The sequence below is a fragment of the Mastigoproctus giganteus genome, chromosome 12, assembly GCF_048544385.1.
Source record: "Mastigoproctus giganteus isolate SK-2022 chromosome 12, ASM4854438v1, whole genome shotgun sequence".
NCBI classification, from domain to species: Eukaryota; Metazoa; Arthropoda; class Arachnida; order Uropygi; family Thelyphonidae; genus Mastigoproctus; species Mastigoproctus giganteus.
Window position 1 is genome coordinate 165,793,351 of NC_143586.1, and position 23,222 is coordinate 165,816,572.

General features: G+C 36.2%; 1 protein-coding gene across 1 annotated transcript in view; it reads left to right on the forward strand.

The window, feature by feature from the left end:
• The window catches only part of LOC150077572 (recombining binding protein suppressor of hairless-like), a 240,189-nt gene extending 237,781 nt beyond the window's left edge, over positions 1-2,408 (forward strand). The window contains exons 14-15 of the mRNA XM_090386536.1: positions 576-657; positions 2,130-2,408. Coding sequence (XP_090242662.1) covers positions 576-657; positions 2,130-2,354 — 307 coding nt within the window. The 3' untranslated portion in view covers positions 2,355-2,408. The remainder of the gene's footprint in view (positions 1-575; positions 658-2,129) is intronic.
• Positions 2,409-23,222: the final 20,814 nt, after the last annotated feature.

Below are 23,222 nucleotides of genomic sequence, written 5' to 3' on the forward strand. Positions count from 1 at the left end.
TTAGCTTCATGGGAGGTAATTATAAACCAGAGATGTGAATGAAGTATTGCAGTTATCCAGAAATCTATATCTTGTTAGCTTCTATAATGCAAAATTAACACTGTTGTCCCTTACTGTTTTCTTGAACAACACACATAAGGACTATAAACTTTAAACGCGTGACTGCAGGATAGTTGTACAAAAATTTGCTTTCAGCCAGAGAATGATTGATTGTTGGCACTAATTTCCATGTGGTGTTGTGCAAGTTGGATGATGCCATATAAGGTTGTATCATTTGCTGCTACTAAAAGAGAAAAGAAAATTTTGTAACTTGTTATGTGAGCCTACAACTTACTTTGTGCATCTTTCTGTGGAAAGAAATGAGATCTTACAAATTAGAAAATGTCTCTACTAATTTGCCAACCAGTTTAATCTCTTCTTATAAAGCATGGAAATAGTCATTTGGTATTAAAACTATGGATTTTTTTTTCTCTACTTATAAGCCTATGATTCCCTGTAATTACAAACTAGGCTTCATCAGATGAAGTTCTTTATATAAAATCAATGTAATGTAAGTTTTGTTTTTTTTTTTACAGGTGTCAAGAAAGTATGCTTTGTGTAGTTCCAGATATATCAGCATTTAGAGAAGGATGGCAGTGGGTGCGACAGCCTACACAGGTTAGTGCTGTGAAGTATGTTAATCATGATTTGATATTGTATAAAATTTTAATAGCATTGGAGGTATAGAAAATGAATCTTTAATAAGATCCATTATATACAGGGTGATCCAAAAGTCAGTAAACAATTAAAGAATCGGTATTTCAGTTAATTTTTGACGTATGGTAACAAGATTAGCGCAGAAATGCATAGAATTACATGGGGTTTTTCCGAAAGAATGTCCAAATATGTCTACCAGGTGGCACTGTACCATGAATGACGTCGCGCAAGTGTCTGCTATAAAGGCACCATGGTGAAATGTTATTACCTTAATGTTGCAACTGCAGCTTTGCGATGTGGTAAAGGACCAATGACTGTTGCAGGACTAAAGATGACGATTAAGAAATTTGAGACAACTGGTTCATTACAAGATCGTCCACGAAGTGGAAGACCATCAATGTGTGCTACAACTGCAGAAGACATGGAGAGCACTAAGAGTAGTCCTCCATAGAAAATTCAGTGAATTGAAGAATGTGACAACTGGATGAAGCCCATTTCACTCTCAATGGCACTGTAAACACACACAGTTACAGAATTTGGGTGATGGAAAACCCTTGAGCTTACACAGAAACTTCATTGCATCAGTCAGGTATAGATTCACCTCTTCTTTTGTTATAGGGCCATTTTTCTTTCAGGACATCAGTGGCTCTAGTTTTGAAACTGTCACTGGTTAGCGTTATCCCTAGCCTGGGGGAAAGGCAAGCTGTGATGTTCATGCAAGATGGAGCACCATCCCATATTACTTCTCCTGTGGAACAACTGTTACTCTCAGCATGAATGGCCAACAAGGTCTCCAGACCTGATGCCCTGCGATTTTTGGTTATGGGGCTACCTGAAGTCACCCAATGTCATTGCTAAAAGACTATACAATGGCAAGTATCAAGATACCTCCAGAAATGCTGTCCATAATGTTGTTACTCGTCTTCAGACCGCCACATTGAACATTTACGGAAATAACCCCACATAATTCTGCACTAATCTTGTTACCATATACGTGAAAAATTCACCGACTTTTGGATCACCCTGACCTTGAAGGTGGCAAGAAAAATTAGATTAATTGTGAAGAGAGTTGCAGAAAGATGTTTTATAGGATTTCATCATGGAAGACTGAGAAAGAAATATCACTTGTTTCTCATGAATTACAAAAAATAATAACCCAAGACAGGGATATTTAATGGAACAAGTTGATCAGTCTCCTTTGTGTGAAACAGTAAACATAGATGAATTTACTGCTGTTAAGTTTGACCTTGTTTAATTAATTAGAAAGTTATGCACAGCAACAAAAGCTTGAACTTTTGATATGTGGAGAAACTAACACATAGAATGCACCAATAAAGAAGGATGAGTGGTTATTGCCATTTTGATTGTACTTTTATCATTTGTGGCATATTGACAGCTTAAATTTATGTTGTTTTTTCTTGTCATATTCTTAGGTCCCAGTTTCTTTAGTACGCAATGATGGCATTATTTATTCTACGGGACTCACCTTTACATATACACCAGAACCAGGACCCCGAGCCCACTGTCCTGCAGTGGAAGAAGTGCTTCGGCCAGCAGACTGTCATAGCCATCCTGCTGATGGTGAGGAAGGAGGACCACGAGCTGCTAATTCTGTACCGACATCCCACAGTTATTCAAATAATGACCACACTTTATAAATGTATATATTTACCCGGTATAATGTACAGGAGCAAACTCTATAATCCATGCACCCAGGGAGAAGAGGTTATTCTAAAAAAAAAAAAAAAAAAAAAAAAAAATCTGTTTTTGAGAAGACATTGAACTGTACAGTGAATATAGATCTATATATTTTAGTTCCTCATATTTGTATGTTCATTAATAAATTACATAGAATTTTGATATTCAAACTTAAAATGGTAATTTATCAAAACTGTTTATAATTAGAAAGTCTGTTTCATAACAAGTTGATTAAATCTCAGTAAAGACATCCTATGCAGTTTGGTATAAAATGAATTCTGTAGTCTTAAAAAAAAAAATTAAAGTTTTAATGGCAGAAAATGCCATACTTGTATTATAAGAGAAAGTTCTAAATTATTTTGTTACACTTAAACATGAAACACAATCAATAAAGTGACCATGTAATATACTTTGGTTTTAAGAAAGAAAGAGAATATTTTTCACCAAAATAAAGTAATTGCTAACGCTTAAGTTCTGATTTTTGCATGAGAATGGAAACTTTTAACACTTAAAAGATGATTACCTTTTGGATTCAGTGTACACATTCGACTGTAATACTTAAGAAAACCCGTCTCTGTGGGCAGGCAGTATATTCACATAGACAAAAGAAAATTTATGGAAATTGCCATATAATTAAATATGATACTGCATGGAGTAGAGAGAGAGAGAAACCCTCCTTGAAACAACCTTCATTTCCAGATTTGGTTTTTAATCTACTAGCTGTCCCCTCCAGTTATGAATTCTTTTTGTCTGAAGTATCATATGCATAAATAATACCTGTGTTAAAGAAAAATATAGTTTACTGGTAGACTAAAGAAACTCCAAAAACTACTACTAGGAAAATTTGATTCTGTATGCAAATCTAACAGTCACTGAATTTTACTCCAAAAGAAGGACTGTGCTTAAGGGGATCACTTTTCATAATAATGAAGAAAAAGGTAGCATGAAATATTTTGATCCATCAAATGACTTTCTTTATGGTTTCCAGCAAGGATGGAAGTCAATGACACATGGACAACGACCTCCAGGTATTCTGAACAAAGTGCTTCAAAAATTATTTGTAATTAGACCATTTTTCTTTGAGGCAGAAACATCTACCATGACAGAAGAAAAGATGTTTGGAAATTGTTTTTTATGCACCTACAGCCAGGTGTAAGCTACCATGTAATTTTTTTCAAAAAGTTTTATTTCACTGAGTGGATGGAGGCAAATCAAACTTTATTAATTGCTAAAAAGGAGGGTAAAAAAAAAAAAAATTGTTTCCTATGTATGGCTTGGATATTTATCACTAGAAGACTTCTGAAACAAAATGTTAGTCTCTAATCTCTAAAGATAGAAAGGGAAGTGACACTAGGCCTGAAAAGGTGTTGAGAACACCATTATGACCTGCAATGAAGCCCCTTTTTTTTTTTTTTTTTTTAGGAGCATTAGCAACTAAGGCCATATTGCTCCGGGATATGCGGCGGTCATTCCCTGACCTTCCCGCATCCTCCGTATTTGGTGGTCACGGGCTCGAACCCCAGTCTAATCAAGAAGAGTGTGCTACGCACTGCTGCTCGTTCCCACCTGGCTACGGAGGCGCCTAATGAAGCCCCTGCTATAAAATGATTCTATTACTGTTAAGGTTATTTTTCTCTCCTACATGCCCACTAAAGAGGATATTGAACACTCTGATCATTTTATCCAAATAAAGATGTGAGAAACTATACAACTAGAATAAAGCTATCACACTTTGTTTTGCATGCAATTCAGTTTTAGATTTTTAAAACTGAAAAAAAAAAAAAAAAAAAAAACCAGCTGTTACCACATTGTTTGACCAATTGTAGAATAAGGATACTTTCTTTGTAGAATTTCCTTGGTTGCCAATTGAACCAACAGCAAGCAGCTTATTGGATCTTCTCGTCCCTGGCTAAGAGACACTTCCAGCCAGTGATATATGAGGAAAAATATATATTGGTAACTTGTTTCATTTAGGAGAAAGAAACATTCACTCTCTCAGCTCCCAGAATTTTGTACACAAATGTTTTCAATATATTAACTTGCTTGCCCAAATTCTTATTGTCACTCTCATAACTAAAAGAAGTCTTTGTTACTACATCAGTTACTTGAAAACAGATAACATGAGAGTACTTATCAACTTTTTGATTTTGTCCTTACAGAAAACATGCTTCTCGTTACAAAAAGAGTTTAGCAGTAATAAAAAGCACATGACAACTTTTCTTCCCTAACTGAAAGGCGACGTGAGCACATGAATAAAGTAATGGAACTGTATTATACATTTGGTGGGGGGGGAAGTTTCAGGGCTTCTAAGTAGCATAATATGCTCCCATTACAGTTAAATTTTTGAGATTTGTTGAGTGATGTGACTACACTGATAGTTAACTTCATCTAACTAAGTAAAAATTTGCATCAACCAAAAAAAAAAAAAAAAAAATCATGCTATATTTGTACCCCCCCCCCCCCTGTTTTCATACAACTAATCTAGTTGTCCTCCCTAACTGGCCTGTTTGCACTGTGTAGAAAATTTTATATCAAACTGAATTATAATACCAAAGTCTTAATGCCTCTCCCCCTAGCTTATACATGATTCCAAGATATCTGGTCCACAAATAAATAACCTACATATATATGCAACTGATCAAAATCTTTTTGAAACATTCCTTGGATACCTGAGACAGGCCGTTTTTGAGATCCTCCTATACTTTTAGCCAATTTATATAGAAGCTTTCCATGAGAGTCAGTATCAAAATTTACTAAATAGATCAGGCATGACTTCCCCTTTCATATTGAAATGGTCCTTAACATATACTACCCCAATGCCCCTTTAGCACTTCTCCAGTTCTTGGCATCTAATAATAATCTTATTAATAATTTTATACAGTCACATGCAGCCTTTATAACTAAATAGATATGCCATCATCAAGCCTATACTGTAAACGCCTGACCACGATGTGGACTTACTAGAGAATGAACAGAAAATCTATTGTCAGTTTATTTCCTTTCCCCTTAATACTTGTATATTAAAACTACTCATTCTTAAATAAGAGTACTGAATTTTTTCTCAGTAATTAAACGACAGTTGGTTGCAAGTTCCCCTATACAGTAGATGAGACAGGGTGAATTTGTAGTTACTCTCTAAAATCGTTGTGATGTATTATTTCAAAGAATTCACTTGTAACCTTTTACATCTGAAAGAGAAAACATCAGATTTAGTACCTCTGTGTGTGTTACATAATTCATATATTTTATAGGTAGGCATCTTCCCCACCTAAAAAAAAAAAAAAAAAAATTCTTCATACCTTATGTCATTTTGCTGTGTACTACAAAAAATTGCTCTCACTTCAGTTACTGCAGTGTTATGCACATACAGATACCACTTACATTTTGTGAACAAATGTCAGACATTAATAACCTTACTTTAGTGTGGAATTTTTTGTACAGAAAATACCAAAGGAAATTGAAACATCATGAAATCAATTAGCAATTACTTGGTTGGAATTTTCTATATCTGCAAGCAAGAGGAGTTACAATTTCATAGTTATCTCAGCCAAGTTAGGGGTGTACACTGATCCATCACTCAAATTCTGTATTATTACATATCCCTTTGCAGTTCATCTGTTATACTGTGTAATTCATTAGGCTTTTCACATCAATAAGTTGCCTGCTCAGTGCTTGAATACAAATATTTTTTACACTAACATTTTAAGGAATTAGTCACAAGTGTAATATCAAGTTCTTCCAAACAGAAAAACAATTTTAATCTGCAAGTGCCAAGTTTGTGCACTACCCTAGGCAACAGTGAGAAGATCAGCTGAATGTTTGCAGAGTAATCCACAGAGCTCATCAAAAAGCTTGAAAATAAAACAGCTAAATTCCAAATGTATATATAGTGTGAGTGCAATAAAATTCTGCAGTATTTTATATTGCATTTTCATATGCAAGTGAATGGGATGCTTTGCTTCACGATCAACTGTTTGATTTAAAAAAAAAATTACACATATATATTATTTTTCATGTTTCAGTGGGAAATACTGGATGCTTGTGAAATCTGGTAATTTGAGTGTTAAACTTCTAATTAGTCTTGAAAAGGTTTTTTTTTTTAATACAAGCTATATGAATACATAATAGCAAGTTTAGAATAATTGTACAGAAACAAATCTTGAATATTGACAGAAGAATCAGTATCTGTTCCTTAACTTATATAAGTAAGGATGCTCAACTCATATTTGCAGCAGGAGAGTCTTGTATGTTAAATGTCAGCATAGTTAATTTTAACATGTCTCTTCAAACTGTCATCTTTTTGAAGCTAATAACTTTGTTTTATATACATGTCAAATGAATTGTATTGTAAGGCACATTTTAACAAATACATGTAGTTGCAACATACAGTCCAGTTTAAAATTTACATTTTACTTGTATATTTATACTTAATCCAAACACGTGTACAGTGAAATGTTGAAAATGAAAATGAATAATAAACATACAGGTGATATGTTATAGTATTGCATTTTATTCATGCTCAGAGATGTATACATATTTGGGGTTTTTTTTTTTTTTTTGCCTTTCAGGGACCAATGAGTATTGTAAGTGGCTTTGCAACAAAGAAAATTTTACATCACTTCTAATTCGGAACTGACTGTTATATCTTGTTACTTTTAGAATTTTGTATGTCTAGTTCTGCTACTACTGTTCAAATGTACCTTTTTTTTTTTTTTTATCTGATAAATATACTGCAGAGTAAGAGCTGAATAACATTGCACTTGTATTAATGCAAAGGTGAGATTTCCTTATAAATAAACTATTTTATTACCTCTCCCTTGACTTTGTTTTAGCTTCACTGGGAAACAGAACTTCATCCAAGTATGTATACTGCAGCTTTTCCCCCCTCCTAACCTCTGATAATTAGACCAGGAACAGTACAAAATAATTGATTTTTAATTATGTTATGTGAACAAAACAATTCTTAAATATGAGCTTGTTTGTTTACCTTTAATGCAAGTTAAAATTAATTACCTCTGTTAGGGGTAATTGTAATATACAGGTAACCCTCGTATAACATGGTAGTAATTTTGTGTAATGTGAAACCCATGTTATACAGGACTAAGAACCAGTACAAAAAGGGGAGTTACATTCCAAAAGCACGCCATTTTTTTTAACAGTAGTAAGTGAACAAATGTCTTATTACAAACTGTGATATACTTATATGTGAGATGATGTACGTTCATTTAATTTTCTCTCTCTTCAAAAGTCACTATTTTTTTTATGGTCTCAAATAAGCACAGAACCTAACCCAGGGATCTACCAACAAAATACGGTGAACCCCTACATGAAAATTGGAACAATATTTTCCAGTTATAAAATTAAATTTACACTTCCATACATAGCTTAATTAATACGTACTGATACTAAATAATTGATATTTCTGTTCACTGACTTTTTTTGTAAAATTTAAAACAGTAAAAATTATAAACAACACAGCATGCGCAAGTTGCAACAACCACAATAATGAGTTTCTGAAAATTTATTTATGGTTTTTATATGATTGAATATTTCATGGAAGGGGAAACACATTTCACCATAATAACGTGAAAACCCACAGAATTCCAGCTATCGGTACTATAGCAAATGCAAGATAGAGTTTACTACCCATTTATAATTGATTACACTAGCAGAAAATACCCGGAAATTGCAAATTGTTTTATGGTAGGAACCTCCAGAAATGTGCATTAGAAAAATATCACAAAGGCGATAACTAGCAGGGTTTTCCCAACTCAAAAATACTATGTGAGAAATACTGGAAATCTATGTAAGATTTCCAGCAAGTCTCAAACCATGTTATATGGGGGTTGCCTGTAGTTGGTACCAGCATTTTTATTTAATTTATTTTCATTAACTTGCCATGATGAAATAAACGGGGAATAAAATAATTTGCTGTAATTGTTTAGTTTGCTAACCAATATATACATTAAAAATGAAAGAAAACAGAGCAGGGATGATATCTCTCAATTTAGAATGCTATAAAATTGTTTTAAAATAACTTATTGCCAATGATGTCTAGAAATAAGTGCCCAAAATACACCCACCATATATCATCATGCCATTAAGGTGAAGTGTGCACAACTTTATTTACATACAAATGAAAATGGTGGCAGCTGAAAGCCTAACTTCATTACATGAGAACCTACCCTGAAAGAATAATGTGTACAGTGGTCCTTGATCCAGTAAATTATATCTCAGAGCCATGCCAAATGTCAAGACAGTATGGAATATCTTGACAGCAGTGCTAATATTATAAGCAAAACATATTCAACATTTCTGAATAGGTAAGTCTGCAACCGTATCTTTTTTGAAGCAATCATAATATCTAACAAACAATCCAAACAAAATTTTATCCATGTTTTTCCTCCTGCCTACTTTAACTCTAATATAACTGGCAACTTTTCAAAAGTTGCCAGTTATATTATTATCCCCTGCCCCAAGGAGGCCATTCATCTCATCTGAAATTAGCTACAAACTGTCTGTTTAACATAGTTCCTTTTCCTGACACAAACCTTGAAATTATGTCTATGCAGAAAAACAAAGCATCTATATTTTCAGAATTGCATATACTTCATATAGTGGATTAAAACAACTATTATTTCTTACAAGTTCTATTCAGTGTGATTGTTTCAAAGAATGGAAAAATTTTTAATTAAACCCAGTGTTGCATTAATTGCCTATGTAATTTTGTTTTATGTGTTCATATATGTTCTGTTCTGTAGGAGAAAATTGCAGTGCAAGTTATAGTGTCAAGTCTAATGAGATAACATCAAGGACACCAAAGCTTATTGTAAAACAGTTGATGGCTCAAATTTTTTTTTAGGCATTGCTATTCACCAATACAATATATTGGTCATTTAAGTGATGAATGTGACTATCTAGAACTAAGTACACTACATTATTGAAGATTTGGAAGTGATTCCTTTCTCCCTGTTAACAGCAATCTTCACAGATTATAGTGCTAATTCTAAAAATTCAATCAGTAAGAATTTTTAAATTAGATATACATCCCATGTATATCCAATGGGTGTACTACTTCCTTTGTAGCTGTCAGATATCTATAATTTCTTCTGCTTTTAGTGTGATTTTCATATTCCATCTTTGATATTAGCAACTTATAGGTGTGTGAACAATACAAATAAATATGCTCTGTTACATTTGTGGCTAGTGAGTAATGACTAGTGAGTAATGAGACAACACACATCAGCTCCACTTGTGAAACAAAGGCACAGCAGTTTACCTTGAACTATTTCCTAGTTATCTGCCAAGTCACATTCCAACACATTCACTTTGCTGGAAAAATGACAGACAAAAGACTCAAGTTTTTAACCAAACTGAAGAAAACACCAACTGAAAATTATGCTGATGTGTGTTTGAATGGCATGAAAAATTTTTAGAAAGAAGAGAGAATGTAGAAGATTAATGATCAGGCTGTCTGGTATCCATGTAAGGATACTGATTAGGAGTGAATGTCATTTAAGCATTACAACTCAATATGTACAAAGAAAATTTAGGCATGAGAAAAGGGTATGTGCCAAAATTTTTGAATAAAATTGAAGATCGAAACTTTCCAAGTACTGCACTTCCTTTGCAATGAAAGTTGGCTGTTCCAGTATGACTCAAAGACAATCAATGCAATCCTTCAGACAAAAAAAAAAAAAAAACCTTGTTTTCTTCAACATTAAAGGGAAGATCTGAACTGTGGTTGAATGCTCCAGCACATAGTGCACTCTGTTCACCAGTTTCTGGCTAAAAAAACAAATCCTTTGGTGTGTGTCTGCTCACCCGACCCAGCCACTTGTGGCTTTTTTTCTTCCCTAAAATTAAAAATGTACTTAAGGGAATCCATTGAAGACCTTCAGAAAAAAAAATGAAGTGTTAAAAGGGCTTACAGAAATGTTTCTATGAAAGCTGAAGTGCAAAATATTTCATTGCATGAGTCTCATTTAATAGACACACCTCACATGTTATGACAAAACAAAGGCAGGATAGTATTAGCAAATGGTGCAAGAAAGCAAGGCTGTGTACAGCATCAGTCAAAAAAAAAAAAAAAACCCCTCCCATATTATCTGGTTGCATTATTCAGTCCATTAAGACACCTGAATCAGATCTTCTAATTTTCACAATTGAAGCCCTTGATCAGAGCACCCTTTTGCTTCCTCCTCTCTGCCCTGTATGCAGTACTCAATATGTGGTCTAACAACCACATCCCTGCAGCTTGTCTACACAATTACTCCCTTTTTCATTCACTACCCTCAATGTGATGTCACATTGAGGGTAGTGAATGAAATAAAGCTTCCATTGCCACTTCTCAGTCTAATTTTTGCAGTAGCATATTCTGATTACTGCCAAATTAATACAAGCCTAATATGCCCTCATCAGTTAAATACAGAAAACAATAATGGACCAAGCACTGAAGCCTAGGATATATTATTTGTGAAAAATGCATGTCACATATTTTGTAATTAAAATGGGGATGGAATCTTGGGATCATAATGACTTGACTGCTACTTTTGTTCTGTTATATGTAGGTTATAAAATGAAAAACAAGTAAATAATTCAGTACCCTCAACAGTTACCTCATGGATGTGCACTACCAGTACTACAGCTGTTTGCACAAAGAATTCAATGATATTGTGAGAGATTTAAATCTACCAAAGGGTTTGAAGAGCTTTCAAGGGCAAGACTGAAATCGAATAAGAGTATTTCTATGGTATAAATATTAAAAATAATTGGTTTCCCATTTTTCCAAAGAAGGCTCAATGATATATTACAGTTATGAACTCTTGGAATTTTCTGTGACCCAACAGAGTGGAGGTTGACTCATCAAAGCAAAACAACTATGCATCCATTCAGCACACAGATCATGGTTAGCATGTGTGGGATTTTAAAATTGTTGGTCTGCTACTTGGTTACACAAATATGCCTTCTCTACAAGTGGCCACCAAAACAGTCTCTAACACCATTGCCTCCCCTGCATATAAAGCTAAGACAATGTTAAAAAAACACGGAAGTTAGGGTTGGATTTGAAATTGTCTGCAATTCTGCCCTTGCACGATCTCTCATCACATGAGAGATTGGGGAGAATTTTTCTAAGCATAGTCTGTGCTTGTTAACAGGAGAGTGTTTCTACACAGATGGGATACACTTAATTAGAAAGGGTGCAAGAATATTTAACGATGCTATCAAGGCAGTGTTAGGGGGATTCACAAACTAATAAATTAACAGTAGCCGCTGGTAGAGGTGATAGTGATTCTTGCACTGCTATTGGAATGAGCAGCAGCCAGGAAATCAAGCTCCGGGGGCAGTGGTGGGATTCAGCTGGTTCGCACCGGTTCAGCAGAACCGATACCTAATTTTTTGTTGAGTTCGGCGAACCGGTTGTTAAAATGGCACTTGTGATCAGGGTTCTCTCTAAGGTGGGCACCTGGTATTCTATGCCATTTATTAATTCAGCAAGAAATTTTCTTTTAATATCAATAAAATGAAGAAAATGTATGTTCTGACTGATGTTTATCAATGGTATAAGCATAGTGCTTTGTTTATAAAAGTTTATGATATGACCAGAGAAGAAAAATGCATGGGATGCATATAAATTATCAAGCGACTCAGAAGCCTATGGCAGATATAAGTTAATCTGTAATCAGGTCACAAAGGAGGTTCGGCAGGCGAAGGCAGATTATGAGAAATCCGAAAAACAGCAAGGATTTCTTTACTTATATAAACTAAAAGGAAGGGGATGAATCAGATTTTTTTTTTTTTGGCTGATGCTGCATAAGCTCATACACTTGCTTTCTTGCATCACATGCCACTACTACTACTACCACACGTGGACAGAACCAGTAAAAATATTCAAATATATTGGCACATATCCGTTCCTGCTCTATAATATATTAAAATAAAACATTTTTAAAATTTTTTTGCAGTAGCCCTTAAAAGGATGAAAAGGCAACAGAGTTTGACAGATTTTTTTCAATAAGAAACCAAAATCAGAATTTGTTGTATTAGAATTGGCCTTGGATTCAGTTACATCACCAACAAGGCCGCCGTAGCCTAGTGGTCAGGCGCACGGGTGCATAAGTACACGTGCTTTGAGTGACCGGGGTTCAAGCCCGTGCTGCTGAATACGGTGCTGTTTCTTGTAATCTGTCTATTTTGTGAACTCCTCTGACCGTTTGGTCGTCCCGGAGTATAAACAGAAAATTTATTTATTTATTTTCGTTGAACTAGTTGAATTGGAAAAACAAGATGCAGAGACAATACGTTCTTCAGTTATGGAAAGTTTAAATAATGTTGGGCTTACTAAGAACTATCTAGAAAAAAATTTAATAGGATTTTGCTCCGATGGTGCCAGCGTTATGCTTGGAATAAAATCTTGAGTGAGCACTAGGATTGCAAAAGAGTTTCCAAACATAATAATATGGCACTGTTTAAATCATCGCCTCCATCTTGTTTTAGATGATTCGATAAAGGAAACAAAGCAAGTAAATCATTTTAAAATATTTATTGATAAGATATATACTATTTTTCATCAATCCAATAAGAACCAAATTGAACTTTCCAAAATATCCGAACAACTTGGAATTGAAATTATAAAGATTGGTAGAGTTTTGGGACCAAGATGGGCTGCCTGTGGTTTAAGGTCAACCCTAGCTGTGTGGCCCGCTTATCCAGCGCTACATCACTATTTTTATTCAAATAAAAAGTACTTAGGTATGACTGCCCGTCTTGAAAATATATATTTTATAACTGATTTGGCATTGATGATTGATATTTTAAACGAAATTTCTCTTCTTTCAAATGCACTGCAAGCAAGAAATATAGACATAACAAAGGCTGAAAAACTCGTGATAAGATCTATTAAAGCATTTCAAATGCTTGGAAAGGAAAAGGGTCCACACGAAAAAAAAAAGTTGATGAATTAATTACTTCAGAAACCTTCAAAAACTATAAAATTTGTAGAAAATCATCGATTTGTCTCGGGCTTCCTCGGGAAAGACTTTTAGAAAACATCGTAACAAATTTGAAAAAAAAAAAAGACTAATGGATTTGTGAACATTTAAAAGCAAGTTGTAGCTAATTTCAAGATAGGAATAAATTACAATCTCTCAATTTTTTGGAGCCCGATTACTGGAATATTGAAGAATATTGAAGAATACTAGTTCCATGGAAAGCAGCTGAAGAACAATTGCTCGTATTTAATGACATTTTTAATTACCAAATTGATATTAATGATTATCGAGATTTCTTGGAAAATGTTTTAAAAAATTCCCAGAATTATGCAATTTCAGAATTATCCTGAAAGTGTTCAAAGAGCTAAAATATTGTCAGAACAATTGCTGTAAGTTCAGCAGAAGCGGAAAGGGGTTTTTCAAAGATGAACATAATATGTTCAGAGAAGAGAAGTCGCCTAACTGTTTCTAATATATCAAACACAATGACTATTAGTCTAATCGGTCTATCTCTAAAGGAATGGGATCCTACTCCTACAGTGGTTAAGGATAAATCACTCAGCCGATGATGCTCGGATAAAAGCGAAGACGCCAATCAAGAAACAATATGGAAATATCTTAAATAACAGTTTTATTGTTTTTTGTCAGGTATTATTTAATATTTTAAAACTCTTTCTTATAACATAATCTAGTTTTGTGGACCTCTTTTATTGTTCTTATTTAAGTATTAACTGCATGAAATAATAAACTACCTTTCGGTATATAGTTTTGTTATACTTAGAACGGTCATTAGGGCAGCGAACCGGTTGTTAAATTATTTGAATCCCACCACTGTCCGGGGGACTGCTGGGAGTCACATTGTGGATCAAGTAAATACATGGGCTGTGTTCGGGTAGCTAAGAATAAGAACAGGTGCGTGTATATGTGTGTGTGTACACCAATGGTAGGAGTTTGGTAAATAAATTTGATGTGTTGGTCAAAACATCAAAAGGCAGATATTGTTGGCATATCAGAGATGTGTCACACAGATATAAGGAATGCAGAATTGGAATATGGGGAGTACAATGTGTACAGAAAAGAAGGAGAGGATTATACTATTAGTTCAGAAACAAAATTGAAGCCAGTTGACATGGGTGGACAGTGCAGTGCTGAGTCAGTTTGGTGTGACATAAGCACTGGGAAAGCAAAATTGAGGGCAGGAGCGTTATAGGCCTAATGACTAAAATAACAACAGAGAAATAGGTTGGTCACACACTAGCAAGGCTTTTGTGGATTTATTTTATGATTGTTTTCTACAGCAGCATGTTTGGGAGGCAACTAAAGGGAGTAATAATACTCTTGATCTGATTATTAGTAGTGAATTTTCATGCATTAAGAATCTGCAGATAAAGGAACCACTAGGTGGCAGTGATCACAGTGTGTTGATGTGGGATTTACTCAAAGAGGTAACTACCATGAAGGGTTTTTGCTTTCGTAAAGGTGACCACGGTGGTCTGAGATAGTTTGTAAATTCTATATAGTGGGATCAACTGATGATGTTACCAAACGGCAAACATTCAAAGAATTAATCTTGGAAGCTACTAGGCTTTTCATACAAACTAAGAAATATTGTTCAAAGTTCAGGCCCAAATGAAACATGTTGCAGAGAAGAAAAATACATGGGATACATATAAATTAATAGAAGCATATAGTAGATATAAGCTGGTCTGTAATCAAGTCACAAAGGAGGTTAAGATAGGCAAAGGCAGATTATGAGAAATCTTTGGCAAAGAAAAACAGCAAAAAGTTCTTTATGTAAACTCTAGAAGGAAGGGAATGAATCAGATTGGTGCACCTGTTGATGATCCTGCACAGGTAGCTATCAAACTGAATGAGTATTTTGCATCTACATATGGGGAGTTATTCAGGGAGTGAAATGTCAGAGGTGTATTAAACTGGCAGTGAGCTAAATGATTTTGTAATAACAGCAGACTGAAGTAGAAATTGTTGAAGATAAACAAGAAAGGCACCTGGGGTGGATGGGATCTATCCAGTTATATTAAAGGAGGCAGCAAAGCAAAGGATTTATGGCCTTAGCCATAATTATGAGCTTTCTTGGACTCAGTGGAGGTCCCCGTGGACTGGAGGTGAGCAAATGTGTCCCCAAGTCACAAAGTGCAATCAAAGGATGACATGTAATTACAGACCTGTTGGTCTAACTTCTGTTCCAGGGAAAATAATGGAGTCACTGGTTAAGGAAACGATGAAGGATCATATAGACAAGACTGCAGTTATATTTCGGACAGAGCATGGGTTTGTTAAGGGAAAGTCTTGTCTAACCAATTTGATTGGATGCTATGATGTGGTCACAAAGGAACTGAATGCAAAGAATAATTTTAAAATCATATACTTGGATCTTAGAAGGGCTTTTAATACTGTTGCACATGAAAGACTGCAGTACAAATTGCTACTATGGATAAAGGAATGGTTGAGTGGGAGAAAACAGGGTGGTAATCAATGGACACTGCTCTTCGTGGACTAATGTTATTAGTAGAGTCCCCCAGTGTTGGGTCCATTGTTGTCTTCTGTATTTATGAATGCTATTAATGAAGGTATATCAGGGTTAATGTCTAAGTTTGCAGGGTTGTTAATGACTAATGACAGTCGATACTACAACAGGATCTAGAAAAGTTGAGCAGATGGGCTAAGAGGTGGCAACTGAAGTTTAACATTGACAAATGTAAAGTACTGCATATGGGGGTAGCAGTAACCCAGAATAACGTATCAACTATGTGGTACTACACTCAGCGTGATAGCGAAAAGCACCTGGAAGTAATTGTGCAGTCAAATATGAAGTTTTCAGAACAGTGTAGACGGTCTGCAAGAGTAGCTAATGGTGTCTGGTCAATGATGTACAGGAGTTTTTCTAGCAGGGATAAGGAGGTGATTATTCCCTTGTATAAGGCAATGTTCAGGCCACACCTTGAGTACTGCATACAGGTCTGGAGGCCTCATTTTAGGAAAGATGTACAGCTACTAGAACGAGTACAGAGAATGGCAACGAGATTAGTAAGTGGAACAAAGGGTTACTGTTACCAAGACAGGTTAATTTCTGCAAATTGCAGCGTCTGGAGACTTAGCACCCATGAGGTGATCTCATTGAGGCCTTGAATGGTTTGAGCAAGCTCAATGCTAGTTGTGAAGAAATCTGCTCTTACCCAGAGATTGCTGGAACAAACTTCCATCTGTCATGTAGAAGTTGACAGCTTAAACGAATTCAAGGCAGAACTAGAGAAACATTTGGAGCAAATGGATGGGTGAAGTGGGAAAAGGTTTTTTTTTGCTGTATAAGCTTGCTTTCTTGCATCATATGCCTTTAGTAATGCTAATAAATAATTACATAGTATTACCTATGCCAATCCTGAACACGTTCAGGAATCAAAAACATTTTTACAGTGATTTTCGAGGGTGTTTTTGGTCCAGTAAAAATATAATAGCTCAAATATTTAGAGATCGCAATTATCTAGTTAACTTTTTTGGTTCAGTGGTCATTAAATAATCGCTTATATGGGACACATTTGGTTGCTGTTTCTGATCCATCTTATCTAACTTCCCCCCCCCCCTTCTTTTTTTCTTTAATAGTGTTAAATATAGGGACAATGAAAATATAATGAAAAAAAAGGTGTTTTAAACAGCGCTAATAACGTATTTTCTCGGGTTCAGAACAAAAGAAAACAAAATGATATGCTATAAGCAATGTGGTTTTTAATATTCTGCTCATTGTTTAGCATTAGTAGAGGCATATGTGTAAGAAAGCAAGCTTATGCAGCATCAGCCAAAAAAAAACCGCTCCATTTCACCCCTCCGTTCATTCCAAATACCTGTGCAGTTCAGCCTTAAATTTATTTAGGCTATCAACTTCCAAAACAAAAGATGGAAGTCTGTTCCACCAATCAACTACCCGCTGGCTAAAGGCAAACTTCCGCACATCTATCTTTCCTCAATTTGAATTTATGCCCACTCAGGTGATTACTCTGAGCAAGAGGAAGAATCCAATCAGCATTGAGCATGCCCAAACCATTCAAGGCTTTATACACCTCAATCAAATCGCCTCGCAGGTGCCTAGTCTCCAGACACTGTAATCTGCAAAGCTTAAGCCTTTCTTCGTAAGAGCAACCCTTCGTTCCATTCACTAATCTTGTTGCCCTTCTCTGTACTCGTTCCAACAGCTCTACATCCTTAAAATGAGGCCTCCAGACCTGAATACAGTACTCAAGGCGTGGCCTAACCATTGCCTTATACAAGGGGATAATCATCTACTTATCCCTGCTAGCAAAATTCCTGTATATCATTGACAAGACACCATGAGCAACTCTTGCAGACCGTCTGCACTGCTCAGAAAACTTCATATCTGCCTGCACAATTACCCCCAGGTCCTTTTCGTTCTCTACCACTGTCAGAGTTGATACGTTACTCTGGGGTTACTGCTTCTCATATGTAGTACTTTACATTTGTCAAAGTTAAACTTCATTTGTCACCTCTCAGCCCATCTGCTCAACTTTTCTAGATCCTGTTGCAGCAGCATACTGTCATTAGTGTCCTTAACAATCCTGCCAACCTTCGTATCGTCTGCAAACTTGGACATTAAGCTTGATATACCATCATCAATATAATTTATAAATACAGAAAACAACAATGGACCCAACACTGAACCCTGAGGGACTCCAATAAAAACATTAGTCCACGATGAGCAGTGTCCATTGATTATTACTCTGTTTTCTCCCACTCAACCATCCCTTTATCCATAGCAGCAATTTGCCTCCAATGGCACACTGCTCCAATTTGTTCAGCGGTCTTCCATGTGCAACAGTATCAAAAGCCTTTCTAAGATCCAAATATATGATATCAAATTTATTCCCTGCATCCAGTTCCTTTGTGACCACATCATAGTATCCAGTCAAATTGGTCAAGGTTTGCTTACTTCCTTTGCTGCCTCCTTTAATACAACTGGATAGATCCCATCCACCCCGGGTGCCTTTTTTAATGGTTGTCCTATTGATTTTAGCCAGACTCACTGCTTCTTCCACGTTAGAAGGTATTCCAGCGTTTGACCACCCACTGCTTATAGGTGAATTGATGAGATTAAGTCGTAGGTTGTTCCGTTGTTCTTGTTTCGCCTAAGATAAAATGAACTTCTTTGTTCATTTTATTCAAATCCTTCAGCCCATCTGCTCAACTTTTCATTTGTTTATCAGATCTCTCCTTATATGTTTAGTTTTCAAAGATTTCACTCTACACCTTCTATGTCGTAATTATGAACTCACGCCAGTATCGTCGTCCTTTCTTTGCACCCTCTCCAGACTTTTTGCGTTCTTGTTTTTCAAGTGCAAATCCTTGAATACAAAATTCAAAATCCGGTCTAATAATCATCTTGGTTAAAGGGATAATGACGTCCCTTCTTCCTACTAGAAATCCTATAAATCATGTACAGTTCACCCTGTGCCTTCCAAGCCGCCTATTTACGCTGCATGGAAATGTCAGAATCGGGATCAGAGGTTGCAATTTCAGGAAATATATGGAGAAAGCTGTTTCAGTCACCAGAAATCGGGGGGGGGGGGGTGAGAGAAAGAGTGAGAATAAATGGGATAGAACAAGATTTCATTTTGAAGCTGAACGTTGGCTGATAACTGTGAACAACAAATATTGGATCATATCTTGTTGAAAGTAAGTTTTCTTTATAGATTTTGGGGTGCTGAACACGGAAATAGTGCTTAAATGGCAGATTGGTTCTTGTTTTCGAAAAAAAATTGTTGTTTTTTTATATTTATATAACAGTAAGATGTTGCTATGAACATACTTGTATCAAACACGGGACATTTTCGCCTTTCGCTTCTATTCAGCTTCGGGAGCATTCCTTCTCACCATCCAACAATAATTGGCTAACATGGTGGCACTCCATTTACTTTTGTATCTGTTCCATCGCTCACCACGTTCGTCGCTGACAGCCCCACAATTTGGAGGAAAGAAATGCATCTTCAATGACAACGTTGCACCCCAGTTTTTCGTAATACGTATTGAGATCTTCCACAAGTCGCCATGATTTCTCGCTATCACTAATGACACATTCGAACTGTTCATATTTGAAACGGTGCCTTATTTGTGGACCAATGAACACGCTTTCCTGCCTTAATCTGGAATTTCTGGAACAAACTTCCATCTGTCGTTTTAGAAGTTGATAGCTTAAACAGATTCAAGGTAGAACTAGACATACATTTGAAGCGAGTGGATGGGTAAAATTAGATTTTTTTTTTTTTTTTGGCTGATGCTATATAAGCTTGCTTTCTTGCATCATGTGCATTTAGTAATGCTAATACCTTCTCTGTACTAAGTCTGGCGTTTTCCTTGCAAGTATATGAATGGAGGACCGTTCACTTACAAAGCCTTCACGTAATTTTTCATGAGCTCTAGTTTGAAGTGGAGTAGTGGAAGCAAGACTTTATTTGGATCTACCAGAGATTCAAGTGATACGTTCTTCATTCCAGGTGTTAATGATTTTCGTTGAGGCCAACTCCTCTTCTCGTAGTGCATATCCTTGACACGACTATCCCACTCGCAGAGAAAGCAACAATACGTAGTGTAACCCTTTTGTAGTACTAATAAAATAGTGATTACCTTAAAATCACCACAAACCTGCCCCTCATACATCTAAGAGAATGTTCTCCATGTTTTTTTGTGGATGGCATATGGAAGAATTATTGAGGGCATCACATTTCCATTGTGTAATAACGCAGCCTTAGGGCGAACCTTAGAACCGTCGCCATTCTTCGGGAACGTTCTTCATGTTCATTGCTGCCATTAGACCATCAACATCCTTACAAACAGCGAGTTCACCTTCTGTTTGCTAGAAATTTTCATAATCTTTATTTCGAGTACGAAATGTCACTTTCACATAATGATCTAGAAGATTCCACTGTTGTAGCCTCTAGGCCAAAAGCTCTGCCTTATTCTTCGGCAGTTCGAGATCCCTGATGAGATCATTAAACGCACTTTCTGTGATCTTATATGGTTCAGAAGGATAAAGGTTTGGACAAAATGGTGGATCCCTTGACATAGATGGCTGCTGTACTTCGTGTGCATCAGGTTGACGTTCATCAGAGTGCACAGAAAAAAGGTAAGTGTGGTTCAAGAGTAGGTAGTACTTCACCGTGAGGCACGGGACGAATTGCAGATGGTATGTCACTGTTCACTTTTTCTTCACTGTCATCCCTTTTCTAATAGAAGACACCATACAGATGTAACAGTCTGATGATTTGTTGGCTCCCTCCATATCATGGGCACTGCGATAGGCATAAAACCTCCCTTTCGATTCACTCACGCGTTGAGTTTTGATGAACATGTAGTGCAGCATGTGTGGAGCCCAGTTCTTGTCGCCTACAAAGTACAAGTAGGCCTTTTTTACTGCTCGAGTTAAGGGACGCTTTTTTTTTTTTAAGTTAACGTGACTTCTCCACATACATAACAGAAGTCATCCGGACTATTCACACAATTACAGAGCATATTAATCTTACACGACACAAATACTGCGCAAGAAATAGGAATCTCACAGAGAACAACCGTTAACTGATAACAAATCACCCAGCAGGTAGCCGTATTCGAGGTTACTGCAAGAGTTAACGACGCATTTGAGGCGAAAACAACTTATCACGTGATGCAGAGCGAGGGGACAGTTGCCCATCACGTGATAAGAGCGTGGTGGTAACAAGGCTAACAAGTAAAACGGTATTTAGTAAAGTGCTTGGGTTGAAGGTAGAGTTAATGAAAGAAGGTACTTGTTGACATTAGACTTATATTTCTATTCTGAGACTTAAATTTCTGTATATTGTAATTTTCAGGAAATACATGTGAAGGGAGGTTTGTAGAAATAAATGAAGAAAAGTTGGACAGTAAGTGGATGCTGACTGGTTTAGAAGCGAGAGGGAGGATATAAAAGCCAATTCAGAACAGTGCCCATGGAAGTATCTATAGAAAAGACATGCAGCAGAAACAGAACGTTTATGAGTAACGTTCAGAAAAGTTAAGTAAATTACTGACCCATCTGAAAAAGTCTTTCCACAGTGTGGAGAAACTTTTTTTAAAATTTGAGATATCAGTAATTTACTTAACTGCATCTTTTTAATGGAGTCTAGAAGACAGAGGTTTTGGGGGGGGGGGGGGTCCGCCCAAAATGTTGGAACAATATTCCACGGTAGGACGGATTTATGATTTATACAGAGAGTCTGTTTTCAAGAAAAAGTAACGCCGAGAGCGAAAGAGAAAACAATTTTTTTAGATGCAGAGGAAACAATATTTGTGGTATGCTTATGCCACGAGAGAATTTGAAGTCAAAGTAATCCCTAATAAAGATATTCGAACGTGTCTAGATATCTGAGTGTCATCTAAGATAAGCATAGCAGCAGAAGCCCTTTTGTGAGATACAAGACAGGACAGTTTTAGAAGGATTCAAGTGAACTAAGTTATCTTTGCCCCACTGGAAAATTACCTGGAGATCAGCATTTAAGGAATTATTGTGGATAGTTTTGTGCAGGGCAAGGTTTCTCAAACTGAAAGGTGGAAGCAATGCGCTATCATCAGAAAACTCGTATAGGATTTCCGGTCTATGATAGAAAGCTATTAATGTAAAATAGGAAAAAAGTGAGAGAAAGAACTGAACCTTGGGGAACACCAGCATCTACCATCACCTGCAGTGAGCAGTTAGTTAGAGAGAAAACTAACTAACATCCAATTACAAAAAAAAAAAAAAAAAAAAAAAAAACAGTTGGAAAACCATAATATGGAAGCTTATTTAGAAGAACTTTATTTCAAATTCAAATTATTATATTAGGATCACCCGTAATCTCTTACATATACCCATATATGTATTAATGACTGTAAATTGCGTGTGTTTTCTGGTCGATTTGCCTGTTTTGCTGAACGAAAAAAACCCAGTTTCATGACATTGCTATTACGCCTGAGAAGAACTTCATGCCAAACACCATTGAAATGCCAAAACATTTCAATGGTGTTTGGCATGAAGTTCTTCTCAGGCGTTCATTGATCAGATGGAAGGTTTATGGATAGATTAGTTGTCGGCGGTTAATGGATTTCTCCAATACTCTAGAAAAAGTAGAGTAAGTGCAGTGGAACAATAATTGGTTGGGAGGGATTTCACCCTTTTTTAGAAACTGTCTGCTTATTAAAATATATTGTTACGACCGAAAAAAGTGTAAGACTGAAAACTGATACGTTTATTATAACAGAACTAAACAAAGATATGATGGCATACAGAAGCTTTCGGGGTGAGGTGCCTCTTCCTTAGCTGGATAACGGTACAACAATATAAGACTGTGCGTGATCATAAATCATACGTCAGATAAAGTAAGGCGTGTATACCAGGTGGATAGGGTATATGGAATAAAACAAAAAATAAATAAAACAATAAATGTTTTGTTGTTTTTGGTTTTTTTTTAGAAGCATTAGCAAGTAATGGCCATATTGCTCCGGGGATATGCGGTGGTCATTCCTTGACCTTTCCGCATCCTCCGTATTTGGTGGTGACGGGCTCGAACCCCGGTCTAATCAAGAAGCGTGTGCTACGCACTGCTGCTCCTGCCCACCTGGCTACGGAGGCGCCTAACAATAAATGTAAAATGGTTGCTTCCATAATTGGGTCCATGCGTACTCCCCTATTACGATTCAAGACACTATTAGATATGGTCATGTGTAGTTCCTCAAGCCACGAGCGTTGGCGGTAGTCACGTCAGTAGTCGACGATCTCGATGTCACGTCGGGAATCAAGATCGTGTTGATCAGACCAAAGAA